This window comes from Oryctolagus cuniculus, chromosome 12 (genome assembly GCF_964237555.1).
Source record: "Oryctolagus cuniculus chromosome 12, mOryCun1.1, whole genome shotgun sequence".
Lineage (NCBI taxonomy): Eukaryota > Metazoa > Chordata > Mammalia > Lagomorpha > Leporidae > Oryctolagus > Oryctolagus cuniculus.
In genome coordinates this window covers 75,194,907-75,208,855 of record NC_091443.1, presented here as the reverse complement: position 1 = coordinate 75,208,855, position 13,949 = coordinate 75,194,907, and the positions used below count along the sequence as shown (strand labels likewise).

Here is a 13,949-nt window from a genome sequence, read left to right as displayed (position 1 = left end):
CAGGGTGTGCAGAGAGGCTCGTGGGTTTGGAAGATTGTATACCTGATCATTTGGACAGCGCGACATTACTAGAGGAGGTGAGTTTGGGCATGGGGCAGAGGAAAATCAACAACAAGCATCCCAAGATAATGACTGGTGAGGACACTTGGAGAGATTCTCAGATGCATGAGAAATTTTGGTAGGAAGTTCTTTGTTTTGCTTTTAAATTAGGAAAAATTTAAAATATGGCAAAACAAAAAGTATGGAACAAAAATGAAAGATGCAAGGAAGGCAAGAGCTGGGATGGACCTCAGCCTTGGCATGTCTTTCAGAGTGAGCTGATGAGTTACGAGCGCTCAGGCGAGAAGGGACACTGGAGGAGAGTGCTCGCCGAATGACTACTCCTATCCATAGTGGGGGCAGGGGCTTGGGGGTGGGGGCAGTTATTTTCCAGGAGAATATGAATGGGAAAAAACAGGGTTGAGAAATGTGCAATTTTTTATTCATATTTTTTGTTTTTAGTTTTAAAAATTTTTCCATTTCTGTACTTTTGTAAAAGCATGTCTGTACATTAACCAAGATCATGGTGGCACAGCAGGTTAAGCCGTACTGGAGTGCAGGGTTCCAGGCCCAGCACCCCCACTTCCAGTCTAGCCTTCTGCTAATGCACATGAGAGGCAGCAGATACTGGTCGAACTTCTTGGGTTCCTACCATTGTGTGGGAGACCCTAAGGGAATTTCTGCTCCTGCCTTAAGGCTGGCCCAGTCCCAGCTATTGCAAGCATTTGGGGAGTGAACCAGTCGATGGAAGATACTCGTTCTCTCTCTCTCTCTCTCTCTCTCTCTCTCTTACTCTGCCTGTCAAGTAAATACAAATCTTTAAAAAATGTTATTTTTTAAATTTACTTGATTTGAGAAGCAGGCAGAGTGCCCATCTGCTGGTTCACTCCTCAAATGCCTGTAACAGCCAGGACTGGGCCAAGCCAAAATTAGGAGCCAGGAACTCGGTCTCCGGGTCTTCCACATGCTTGCCAGGGACCTAACAACTTGAGCCATCACCTGCTGCCTTCCAGGCTACACATTAGCAGGAAGCTAGAATTGGAAGTAGAGCTGGGACTGGAATCCAAGCACCCTAATCTGGGATGTGGGTGCCTTAAGCTGTGTTTTAACCACCAGGCTAAATGGCTGTCCCATGTTTTCTAGAAAACTAAAGGAGCAAATGCCATAACCAGGGAGCTGAACCATAGGGTAAGAAATAAGGAAAAGAATGGGAGAACTGCAAACAAATTCCAAATTCCCTTTTTCTTTTCTTTCTCCTTCCATTGTGTGTTTGATTTAGTAATATAAAGACAATGAAAAGCCAAAAATCACAAAATAACACCTCTGGCACCAAGTTTAGCTTCCTAGTGAGAGAACCACTAGAGCTATTTTGTGTTTTTATAGTACTCACCTCCATAGCTCTCAACAGTATTTTATACCACTGCTTCTTGATTTCTTAATTTTTGACCTAAGTTAATGGCTTTTCAGACTGATAACTAAGAATTTAGCTCGTAGCACTTCCTACCTCTTCCCCATTCTATCCTGTCACCACTTTGGATCCCTTTACAGGCTTCCTGTACAATGTTTAATAACTGACTTTTACTTTTATTATTCCATTAGCTGTGGACAGTATTTCTTGGTTCTCATACCAATAGTAATACCTGTTCCCTCCCCTGTGTCCTCCCACCCTCAGTTTTTGTCACCTGTGACTTTATAATTACATTTTCAAGGTTCATACTATTTGCATTCCATTATTTTATAATAGTACCCTCCCATGGGTTGATGTAGTTCACTGCAGAACACAGCTTACATCACAATTACATTTTGTAACTTTTAGTTTCTCCTGGCATTTCTCGTTTTTCCCCTTTATACTTTTGACTTCTGTTATATCTAATAGCATATCCACCAGCTATAGAGTCTTGTAGGAAACTCTCCTCCAGGGGCCACTTCCCTCCTGTGCTTCAATCTGCGCTTGTCGCCTTACCTAGTGCATAGCAGTCCTCTTGGGACTTGGCTGCTCTCCTGAATCAAATATGCTGAGTCTTAAAAAAAAAAGTTCATGGTGGATGGGTGTTTGTTGCAGTAGTTAAGTCACCATTTGGGAACCCCATATCCAATACTGGAGTGCATGGTTCTAGTCCCAGCTCCTCCATTTCTGATCCAGTTTCCTGCTGATGCACACCCTGCAAGTCAGCAGAAGATGGCTCAAGTCCTAGAATTCCTGTCTCCCCCATGTGGGAGACCCAAATTGAGTTCCAGGCTCTTGGCTTCAGCCTCACTTAGCCATGGTTGTTGCAGGCACGTGGGGAGTGAACCAGTAAATGGAAGTACTTGAGCCATCACCTGCTGCCTCACAGCATGCGCATTAGCAGGAAGGTGGGTTGGAAGCAGAGCTCACTAGAACCCAAGGATTCTGATATGTGAGGCATCCCAAGAGGCTTCTAAACTGCTGTGCCAAATACCTGCCCCATCTTCTCTGTTTAATTTTTATTCACATACTATCATGTTGAATTTTGTTCCCTTCCGAAAGTGTTGAAATCCTACACCTAGCAATTGTGAATATGACTTTATTTGGAAATACCATCCTTGCAGATGACCAAGTTAAGATGAAGTCATTAGGGTGAGCCCTGTTCCCTTATAAACAAGGGGAAATTTGCAAGCAGACTTGCACACACATGGTGAATGCCATGGGAAGGTGAAGGCAGACAGCGGGGGTGACACAGCAGAAGCCAAAGAATGCCAAATGTGTGAGATAGCCAAGAAATTGCTAGAAGCCAGGAGGGACAGGAAGGAAGGCATGAAATGGATTCTCTGGCAGACCTAAGAAGAACCAGCTGGCACTTTGCTCTGCAACTTTTAGGCTCTAGGGACATGGGACAGTACTTTGCTGTGGCAACCCTAGTGAGCTAATGGCTAGGTTACACTTAACCACCCTCCCCTCTGACTTTATAATTGTTAGTCTCCCTGATGAGAATGTAAGCACCCTGAGGGCAGGGAATTTTATCTGGTTTATATGTGAATATTCAGCATCAAACAACAGTATGTGACACATGATAGCTCTCAATATTAGTTGAAAAATAATATCCAAGAATATGGTACTTTGGAGGAAAGGGATTTCTCATGTAAATTTGGACACTGTTTTCATTTGAAAACAACCTAGGAGTAGACATTGGGTGCAGTGGTTAAAGATTCCAGTTGAGGGGCTGGTGTTGTAGTGCAGCAGGTTTATCTAAAAAGATTTATTTATTTGAAAGCCAGAGTTAGAGGGAGAGACAGATCTTTCATCCATTGACTCACTCCCCAGATGTCTGCAATGGCTAGGGCTATATGAGGTGAAAGCCAGGAGCTTCATCTGGGTCTCCTGCATGGATGGCAGAGGCCCAAGCACTTGAGCCATCTGCTGCTTTCCCAGGCACATTAGTGGGGAGCTGGATTGGAAGTGGAAGAGCTGGAATAAATCAGCACTCATAGGGGATGTCAGCTTTGCAGGCCATGACGACCCACTGTGTGACAACAGTGACCCCTAAAATAAACTGAAGCAAAAATATTAAAAAATGCCAGTTGATGGCCACATCTCATGTTGAAGTGCCTGAGTTCATTCGCATCCTGATTGCAGCTTCCTGCTAATGTGCACTCTGGGAGGTAGACAGTGATGCCTCAAGTAGTTGGCTCTCTGCCACTCATTTGGGTTGTCCGGGTTTTCAGATTCAGCCCCCAGCCCTGTTTCAGGCATTTGGGGTGTGAATTACTGGATGGGTGCTCTCAAATAAATGCAAATTTTAGGAAAGAAAAACCCATAGGGCTGACGCTGTGGTGTAGTAGGTTAAGTGTCTGCCTTGGCACCAGCATCCCATTTGGGCACTGGTTTGAGACCCAGCTGCTCCTCTTCTGATCCAGCTCTCTGTTTATGGCCTGGGAAGGTGGTAGAAGATGGCCTAAGTGCTTTTGCTCCTGCACCCTTGGTTTCTGTACCTAATGACAAGTGCTTGAGCTGAGTAGCTGTGTGCATGGTGGAGCATCTGGGCTTCTCACTTTTTTGAGTCTCTTCGTGAATGAACAAAGGTAAGGTCAAGGATAGCAAACCCTTCTCATAACCACTGTGTCCCTCTTAACTATTGTCCCAAATAGTTGAGTGATGAAATGCTCATATTCAGCAATTATAAGGGAATAACTACTTTCTCTTTTAGTGATAAAAAAAAAGTTCCAGCAGTAAGAAACATTCAAACCCACGAGGTTCAGTTTTTCAAGTTTTCTTTCCTCAGCATCTTCAGCATTTCTCAGCAGTCCAGAGGGAGGCGTTATCTGAAGGGTGAGAAATGAGGCAGGGTAGTGGCCACATAACAGTGCTTCTTTCTGTTCTGCTGGTCTTAACTGCATGTTTTCTCTCTATATGCATGGGTTTTAGAGCTGGAAGGATCAGAGACAACTCAGTGGGACTTTGGACTCTGTAGCCATTCCCTCTGGCTTGTCTGCAGTGAGCAGGAGGAGAGCTGAGTTGCAGGGAATGAGCACTGGCCCCTGTCACCTTCAGGGAATGGTTTTCCTTTAAACACACAGGCCCTGTCCTGAGAGCTGGTCATGATCGAAGTGGCACCGAATTCACACAACGGGCACTGGGCACCACTTAACAGCTCATAGACATGAGAGATGAACACTCAGGCTGGGACTGAACGCGGAAGATTATTTAATGAGGAGCAAGGGTGTAGGGGTGAAGACAGCATGGAGAGGGGGTTGGAAGTATCACATGCCTGTGCTTCATGTGCCAGGACAACGGTTAGGCTGAAGGCTATGACCTTTTAATACAGAGTTAAACTGCAGAGACACTTTACACGAAGTCCGCTGCCCTTTGCAAGCTTCAAGGGGTGCCATGAAACCGACAATCCCCAAATCTGCAAGGACAGGAGATGGGGCTGGGGGTTTTGAGGGGTTGTTGCGCCAGGCAAATGCACAGAACTAGATAAGAGGCGCCCAGGCTGTCTCATGGGGCGCCCCCTTTATAAGGCTCTCTTCATTTTCTGGAGGTCAGAACGGCCCCTACCCTCTGTGGACACCAGGTGTTCCGAGTGACCTTGCAGATCCTTCACCTCAAATCCCCGGGTTACTGCGGTTACCAAGGCTCTTCTGGAGTTTTAGGTTATTCTAACCTTTCGAGAAGACTTTCCCTGAATGCCAGCAGGCACAGGAGAAACAGCCTGGAGGCTGCCGGCCATTTACCTGGACACAGCGGCAAGCCCCTGCTGCTGCCGCCCCTCCCTGCGGGACTGGGCTCTTCTGCATCGTTCAGGGTTCGCTGCGGACGTACCGGGGTCCCGGGGAAGGTTTGGGGTTTCACTGGCTGGCAGGCTGAGGATGCTGGGTGCCCGCAACCGATGGGAGGCAGCGTGAGCCCGAGAGAGCCCGGAGCAGCCGCGGTGGCAGCGCTCGAGCGCAGCCTCCTCCCGCTCCCACAATGCACAGGGCGGCGGCGGCGGCGGCAGCATCGCGGGCCGCCGAGGTGGCTGCGGCGGCGGCGGCGACCCCGAGGACCCCGGGCACGCGGAGCGCTCGCAGCAGCTCGCGGCGAGCCCGGGAGTGATGGCGAGGCCCCCGCGGGCCGCCAGTGCCTGAGGCGCCGCGCCCCGCCCCGCCCCGCTCGGCGTGGCCCGCCCCGCCCGGCCCTGCCCCGCTCCGCTCCCTGCCGGCCGCTGCCCCGGCGCTTCCTAGTCGGCGCGGCCGGCAGCCCAGGCGAGGTGCGGCCTCGGCACAGGCGGGGGACGTCGGCGCGCAGGGCCCCGCCATGGCCGCGTCCGAGCTCTACACAAAGGTAACGCGCCCCGCGGGTCCGCGCCCTGGGGAGGGGCCACCAGGCCCGGGCCTCGGGCTGTCAGGCGGGGCGGAGGCGGGGGCGCCAGGGCCCGGCCGGCGCGGCCAGCATCGCCCGCTGGCGAGCGTTTCCAAACCCCTGGCGCTGCCCGCCCGTGGGCCGCAGCGGCACCTTCCTCTTTCCGGCGTTGACGTGAGGGAGGCCTGTCGCGGGGGTCGCCTGGCCCCCTGCCAGGCTGCTCGGGCTGGGGAGCGCGGGTTTCTGGGTGGAAACGGGGCCCAGGTGGGTTTCGCAGGGCGGGCCGAGGCCCGGGTTGCCTCTCCCTCCCCGCTCGGCTTGCGGAAGATGGTTGCTGGGGTTGATGCGATGGTCCCCTTCTTGGGGACGCTAGCTTAAAAGAACGTCTCTGTGTGGGTCTGCGGAGGTGCTTCGCAGCCCCGCGTTGGGCGGCTCGTCGGGTTTCACCTTTAGCGGCCCGGTTTCAGATGGCTGCCCTGGTGCGATGAGCCCTTGGGTAGGATGCTGCCGGCTAAGTGGGAGCTGATGCGAGAGCTGTCTTGGTCCACGGTCATTGTCGAGTTTGCAGCTTGCTTGGAATCCCTAGAGCCTCGTTAGGCTCCATGTCTTCACCTCCTGTGGGGCCAGCTTTTTCCTTCTGGGTTTTGATTAAGGGAAGTGGCAGCCTTTTCTTTCTTAACACTGACACCACTGTTCTCTGAGTCTGATCATCTCGAATTGGCATCTTTCGGAGAACTGTCCTGAAAATTTGTTTTGGGCAGTGTGTAGTGCCCTTGGTGGATGTTTGTAATTCTGGCATTTTATGCTGTAACTCATGTGTAAGTAGGTGTTTTGACAGTGATTGATTACCTAATTCGCGTTAACAGAATTGCCCCAACTTTTTGAGTTTGTATTTGCAACAGAGTCTCCATTAGGATCTAGGAATTGTTGCTTCCAAATGCGATGCAAGGATCTAGGAGTCATTGCTTCAGTTGTGACTCAAGGAAGCCCGGAATCCAAGTTCTTTTTTTTTTTTTTTTTATTTTATTTGAAAGGCAGAGTTACAGACAGTGAGAGGGAGAGAGAGGTCTTCCTCTTGTTGGTTCACTCCCCAAATGGCCGCAAAGGCCAGTGTTGCACTGATCTGAAACCAGGATGCATGCTCTTCATCCTGGTCTCCCACATGGGCTCAGGGCCCCAAGGAATTGGCCATTCTCCACTGCTTTTCCCAGGCCATAGCAGAGAGCTGGATTAGAAGTGGAGCAGCTGGGACTAGAACTGGCGACCGTGACCATATGAGATACCTGCACTGCAGACGGAGGATTAACCCACTGTGCCATGGTGCCGGGCCCAGGGGCTACAAGTTCTAACGCTTTATAAAGGGAAGAGGTCTGGACATCAGGACACCTGGATTCTGGTCCAGATCTTTTCGCTTACAGTGTGACTCTCGGCAAGTCACTTGACCCTCTGGTTCTGTTCCTCTTCTGTGGAAGGAGTTCATTGTACCTGCTCTGCAACCCTTCCATGAGTTTGTGAGGATCAAACTTAGAGGTTGTGAAAGCTTTTTTGTAACTTAAGGATTTCTCTGCAGATATGAAGTATATGATTGATTTCTTCAACTGAAATGAGCTGCTATGAGACATTCTCTGGGACTTTCTCTTTTAAGATTTATTTATATATTTGAAAGGCAGAGTCACAGAGAGAGAAAGTGGGGGGGGGGGAGAGAGAGGGAGAGATCTTCCATCCACTGATACACTCCCCACATGGCTACAAGGTTCAGGGCCCGCCCAGGCCAAAGCCAGGAGCCTGAAACTTTAAACAAGTCTCCCACGTGGATAACAGGGGTCCAAGTCCTAGGGCCATCCTCTGTTGCTTTCTCAGTCGCAATAGCACGGAGCTGGAAGTGGGGCAGCCAGAACTTGAACTGGCACTCATTTGAGAGGTAAGAGATAAGAAATCAGTCCAGGTCTTACCCATGGGTGGCAGGGACCAACTACTTGAACTACTGCCTCCGAGGGACTACATTGGCAAGAAGGTGAAATCAGGAACTGGACTTAAAAATTGAACCTAGGGAGCTGGTGCTGTGGTGTTGCAGGTTAAGCTTCTGCCTGCGTTGTCCACATCCAGTGTGGGTGCCGGTTCGTGTCCTGGCTGCTCCTCTTCTGATCCAGGTCTCTGCTAATGGCCTGGGAAAGCAGTGGAAGATGGCCCAAATGTTTGGGCCCCTGCACCCACGTGAGAGACCCAAAGGAAGCTCCTGGCTCCTGGCTTTGGATCTGCCCCGCTCCAGCCATTGTGGCCATCTGGGGATTGAACCAGTGGATAGAAGACCTGTCTCTGTCTCTCTCCCTCTCTCTGTCTGCACCTCAGCCTGTCAAATAAATAAATAAATCTTTTTTTAAAAAAATTGAACCCAGGCATTCCAACATGGATACTGGTGTCTTAACCACTAGACCAAATGCCCACTGCAAACAGGCCATCTTCAAATTACCTAACAATGAGCTGCTTAACTAGAAACTGATTGGATAATGAATTTTTGGGGGTTTAGATCTGATTTTTTAAAGATATTGTGATTTTTTTTAATTGTAAGGTTTTGTTCTTCAATCATACCTTTGTTACATTTGTTTTGTTATTTTTTATTGATTTTTTTAAAGGTGTATTTATTTACTTGAAGGTCAGAGTCACACAGAGAAGGAGGGGCAGAGAGAGAAGTCTTCCATCCACTGGTTCACTCCCCAATTGGCCACAATGGCCGGAGCTGCGCCAATCCGAAGCCAGAGGCCCGGAGCCTTCTTCGGGTCTCTCACACGGGTGCAGGGGCACAAGGACTTGGGCCATCTTCTACTGCTTTCCCAGGCCACAGCAGAGAGCTGGATTGGAAGTGGAGCATCTGGGACACAAGCCAGCCCCTATATGGGATGCTGGCACTGCAGGTGGCTGCTTTACCCACTATGCCACAGTGCTAGCCCTTGTTACATCTGTTTTAAAATTCACCTTTTATTAGCCAGCGTGTGGCATAGTGGGTAAAGCTGCCTCATACATCGCCAGCATCCCATGTGGGTACAGGTTTATGTCCTGGCTGCTCCACTTCCGATCCAGCTCCCTGCTAATGGCCTGGGAAAAATAATGGAAAATGGCCCAGGTGCTTGGACCATGAACATGGGAGACCCAGATAAAGTTCCTTGCTGTGGCTTCAGCTTGGCTCAGTCCTATGAACCAGTAGATGGAAGACCTCTGTCTAACTCTGACTTTCAAGTAAATAATCTTTTAAAAAATAAAATTCACTTTTTGTCATAAAGACAGGCTGGCATAGACATTAGATCTGAAGTTTGGGCTAAAGCTGCCTTATACACAATACACATATGCCCAATAGTATTCTGATCATTTAGTTTTCTCTTGGCTACTTCTTTTTGTGAATGGGCCTTAGATTAGTGACAGGCAGAGAGATTTATGGTGCATCCGGTCCTCTGCTTACTGTTGGGAGGTTCCAACAATGAATAAGACTCAGTCTTTTCCCTCAAGGGGTACAAATGTACCTTTTCTTCTTCTTCTCTTTCTACTTCCTTTATTTACTTCTTCGAAAGGCAGAGTTACAGAGAGATAGAGATATGAGAGAAATTTTCCATCAGCTGGTTCACTCCCCAGATGACTGCAATGGACTGGGCAGGCTGAAGCTGGGAGCCAGGAACTCCATATGGGTCTCCTGTGTGGGTGGCAAGGGGCCCAAGGACTTGGGCTGTCTTCACTGCTTTCTCTGATGTGTTAGCAGGGAGCTGGATTTGAAGTGGAGCAACTGGGACTGGAATCAGTGCTCATTTGGGATGCCAGCATCGCAGATGGTGGCTTAACCTGCTGTGCCACAACCCCAGTCCTAATACAGCATGCTTCTTATATCCTTCCTCATTTTGAGTTTCCAAGAGCGTAAATAACCCACTGTTGCCATAACAACAGATAGACAGCTGGTGTATTTGTTAGTAGATAGAGAACAGGTTGGGATGTGGGGAACGTTAGACTGACTCTAGAGATGAAAACTGGTATAGTAATTAGGGGAAGAGTGAAATGATTAGAAGTAGTATCAGTGGATAAACACAAGGATCTTTCTTTTGCAGAAGATAATAGACAAGGAAGTTCTGGGGTAAATTACAAGGAAAGATGTATTGGTAACATGCCATAATTACAGTATTCAACATTGTGGTTAAATCTGAAAAAAAAGTGCCCTTTAAAAAATGCCATTCAGTGCTTGCAGGCAGATTTTGATGTGTGATACAGATCAGCTCCTGTTAGAAGGGATGAGGGGCAAGACACTGTTCAATTCTTTCTTTCTTTCTATCTTTTTGCTAAAGTGGGAATGGTTGTGCCATAGCAATTTGGCAGGGCTTCCATTTTATAAAATTTTCCAGCAGTATAAACATTTAAAGAGCAATAGTTGGATTCCTGGAATATAACATTTCTGGAAATTAACATTTTGGTTAAAATATGTTTGTTGATTTTTATAAAACTAACAGCTTTATTGAGACACAATTCGCATATTGTACAATTCACCAATTCAAAATGTATGATTAAAAACAAAGGAGTGTCTGATTCAGTGGTTTTTAGTATAGTCCCAGAGTTGTGTATTGATTTGGTCTTAGGTCCACTTGCCTTGCTCCCCAAATAATTGAAAGCAGCTGTGATATCCCAGTGCTTCTGATTTGGAAAGTGCTTGCTTGTCTTGACTTGCTGGTGGATGATAACATCACCCGTAGGCTCTTTTCAGCAACTGCAGATGATGCTGCGTTTGTGGTGCATGGTTCATCAATTAGCTTGGGAAAGGATCCCCAGCACTGACACAATAAGCAACACGCTAGTTCTCCTCACATGAAGTTCCCGGCATCATGGGTAGCAACTGGATGACCTGATGGTGTTTAATTATGAGTCCCTGTGGGTGCTAAGATGCTGAGTAGTGTAACATTGCAAAAACAGTTGTTTGCAGAGCCCTGCAAACTTTCCTAAATGAAACAGAGCTATCAGGCCAGTGGATTGTATATTTAGGATCTTCTTTTTGCACCATATTTTCTATACCCACTGAAGCCACATGGCCTAGGTTTTTTTCCGCAATACTGTTAGTTTTGTATTCTGTGTCATTGTCCCTTCAGCTGTCAGTTTTGGCAATTCTAATATTTTCTTGTATCTCAGGCTGTTTTCAACATCCTAAAGCAGAACAGAAATCTCATGTCTGATCATGTGCCTTGATTTGGATTTGGCAAGCACAGGTCTCCTGGCATGCCTCTTTCATTTGTTTCCCCCTGATGTCCTGGGGCCTGTGAATGGCACTGCTACCCTCCTCGCCCCTCAGATGGGAAACTGCAGTATCCTTTCCTTTGTCTGTCACATTCCACCTTTCTAATTCACTTAATACCCAATTGGCAGTTCAGATTCTGAACCACTACCTGCATTTTGTTCTGTCTTACGGTAGTTTGTTTTATATGCATTGACTGTTTTCACAACACTGTAAGCCCCCTGAGGGAATACTTTGTTCATTTGCTCTAGAGCCTAACACAGTGTCTTAAACAGAATGAATATTTGTTGACTGAATTAACACTGAAACAGGAAAGGCGCAGATTGAAAATAATGGTTTGGTGGGTTCTAGTCCCAGTCAGGGCACCGGATTCTGTCCTGGTTGCCCTTCTTCCAGGCCAGCTCTCTGCTGTGGCCCATGAGGGCAGTGGAGGATGGCCCAAGTGCTTGGGCCCTGCACCCCATGGGAGACCAGGAGAGGCACCTGGCTCCTGGCTTTGGATCAGCGCGATGCACCGGCTGCAGCGCGCCAGCCGCGGCAGCCATTGGAGGGTGAACCAACGGCAAAAGGAAGACCTTTCTCTCTCTCTCTCTCTCTCACACTGTCCACTCTGCCTGTCAAAAAAAAAAAAAAAAAAAAGAAAAAAAAGAAAAAAAAAAGAAAAGAAAAAGAAAATAATGGTTTGGGATGCTTAGTCCACTTGTAGAAACAAATCTGAATAAGAAGTGGTTAAACAAGTAAACACATTTTTGGGCATGTTGAACAGGATGAGTAATAGGGAGGAGAGCTGGGAGCCAGGGAGACTGAGTAGACATGTGAAACCATGAGGTCTGTAGACTGAGGCACAGGCAGAAAATGTGGGAAAGAGGGGGACAAATCTGAGAGACACATCGCCTAGATGGGTTCATTCAAATTGGGAAAGAGAGGGAATAGGATAAAATAATGCTGGTTTCTCTGGTTGGAAACTGGAAATTAATTCCTATTTCATAATGATGTTTTACTGACTCTGGAACTTGAAACCTTGCTCAGAAATACTTAAGCTGCTTGAGTGATGCATAATGCCCAGGATTTCCCCTGGACGTGTGTACTTGCTCTTGAAGTTTGAAAGTTTCATGTATTGCCTGGTGCTTAAAAGATTACAAAGAAGTTCTAGTTCTAATCAGATTTGCAACTTCCAGATAAATAGTTTAAATCTTGGTGTTTTCAGCTTTGTAGTGTAAGAGAAACCTGCGGAAAGGTCTGTGACTGGGGTCTCGGGATAGAACCACAGTCTCAGAGGAGGGGCCGAGTGCGAATGGAGGGCGAGTGTGAGTGGAAAGAGGTCCTCTCCCTTACTTCTTTTTTAATAGTGGGATTTATTTATTTATTTGAAAGGCAGAGAGAGAGAGAGAGAGATCCATCTGCTAGTTCACTTCCCAAACGCTTGCAACAGCCAGGGCGGGAGGACTGGGCCAGGCTGAAATCAGGGGCCAGCTTCTGCTGCTTTCCTAGGCCATAGTAGAGAGCTGGATCAGAAGGAGCCAGGACATGAACTGGTGCCCATATGAGATTCCAGCACTGCAGGCAGAGGCTTAGCCCACTATATCACAGTTCTGGTCCCATAATTATGTTTTTTTTTTTTTTATTTGACAGGTAGAGTTATAGACAGAGAGAGAGACAGAAAGGTCTTCCTTCCATTGGTTCACTCACCAAATGGCTGCTACAGCCAGTGCTGTGCCGATCTGAAGCCAGGAGCCAGGTGCTTCTTCTGGTCTCCCATGCGAGTGCAGGGCCCAAGCATTTGGGCCATCCTCCACTGCCCTCCTGGGCCACAGCAGAGAGCTAGACTGGAAGAGGAGCAACCGGGACTAGAACCGGCACCCATATGGGATACTGGCACCACAGGTGGAAGATTAACCAAGTGAGCCATGGTGCCGGCCCTTTTTTTTTTTTTTTTTTTTCAAAAGATTGATTTTTATTTATTTGAAAGGCAGAATTACAGAGAGAAGTAGATCGGGGGGAGGGGGGGTTCCATCTGTTGGTTCACTCCCCAAATGACCACAATGGCCAGAGCTGAGCCGATCTGCAGCCAGGAGCTTCTTCCAGGTCTCCCACAAGGGTGCAGGGGCCCAAGCACTTGGGCCATCTTCTACTTTTCCAGGCCCTAGTAGAGAGCTGGTTCAGAAGTGGAGCAGCTGGGACTCGAACTGGCGCCTATATGGGATGCCGACACTATAGGCTGGGGCTTTAACCCACTGCGCCACAGCACCAGCCCCTGTAATTATGTTTTAATTTCAAAATAATGGCTGCAGACTTGATTGACATCAAGGGAGAAGTGCATTATATATCCCTAAATGTTTATGAGGACCTTCTGTCTACCTCCTTTGGCCTGGTATGCTCCTCTGACCAAAAATGTAAGCAAAATGCAAGACTAGAGGGAGATTGGATACACAGAAGACAAGTTTGTGTGTCCTCCATCCCTAAAAAAAAACCCTACATTCTCTATGTAGGAATCCTATGTGTGGGGGCATATACACAAACTAGAGAAATTCCAGAATACAAGAAATAGGATTATGAAAGCAGTGAAGAGACTATTGAAGGATTAAAAGGATAGAACACTTCAGTTCATAAAGATGAAAGCTGAAAAAATGGTGAAGTAGTTGACATCAGAATAATAGAAGTTTATAGCATAGGATACTTGTTAGTTTTTTTTTTTAATTTAAAGATTTATTTATTTATTTGAAAGGCAGACATACCGAGGGAGAAGGTGAGGGTTGGTGGGGAAGGGAGAGATATCTTCTATCCACTGGTTCATTCCCAAATGGCCCCAACAGCTGAGGCTGGGCCAGGCCAAAGCCAGGAACCAGGAGCTTC

At 47.6% G+C, this 13,949-nt stretch overlaps 1 protein-coding gene across 4 annotated transcripts in view; it reads left to right on the top strand.

The window, feature by feature from the left end:
* The first annotated feature begins 5,599 nt into the window (after positions 1-5,599).
* The window catches only part of MYO5A (myosin VA), a 216,193-nt gene continuing 207,843 nt past the window's right edge, over positions 5,600-13,949 (top strand). For 3 of the 4 annotated variants that reach the window (XM_008268991.4, XM_051822368.2, XM_008268989.4), the window contains exon 1: positions 5,649-5,821. In XM_008268991.4, coding sequence (XP_008267213.3) covers positions 5,795-5,821 — 27 coding nt within the window. In that variant the 5' untranslated portion in view covers positions 5,649-5,794. Of the gene's footprint in view, positions 5,822-13,949 lie in introns of all 4 variants that reach the window. The other variant, XM_008268986.4, reaches the window with a different exon arrangement.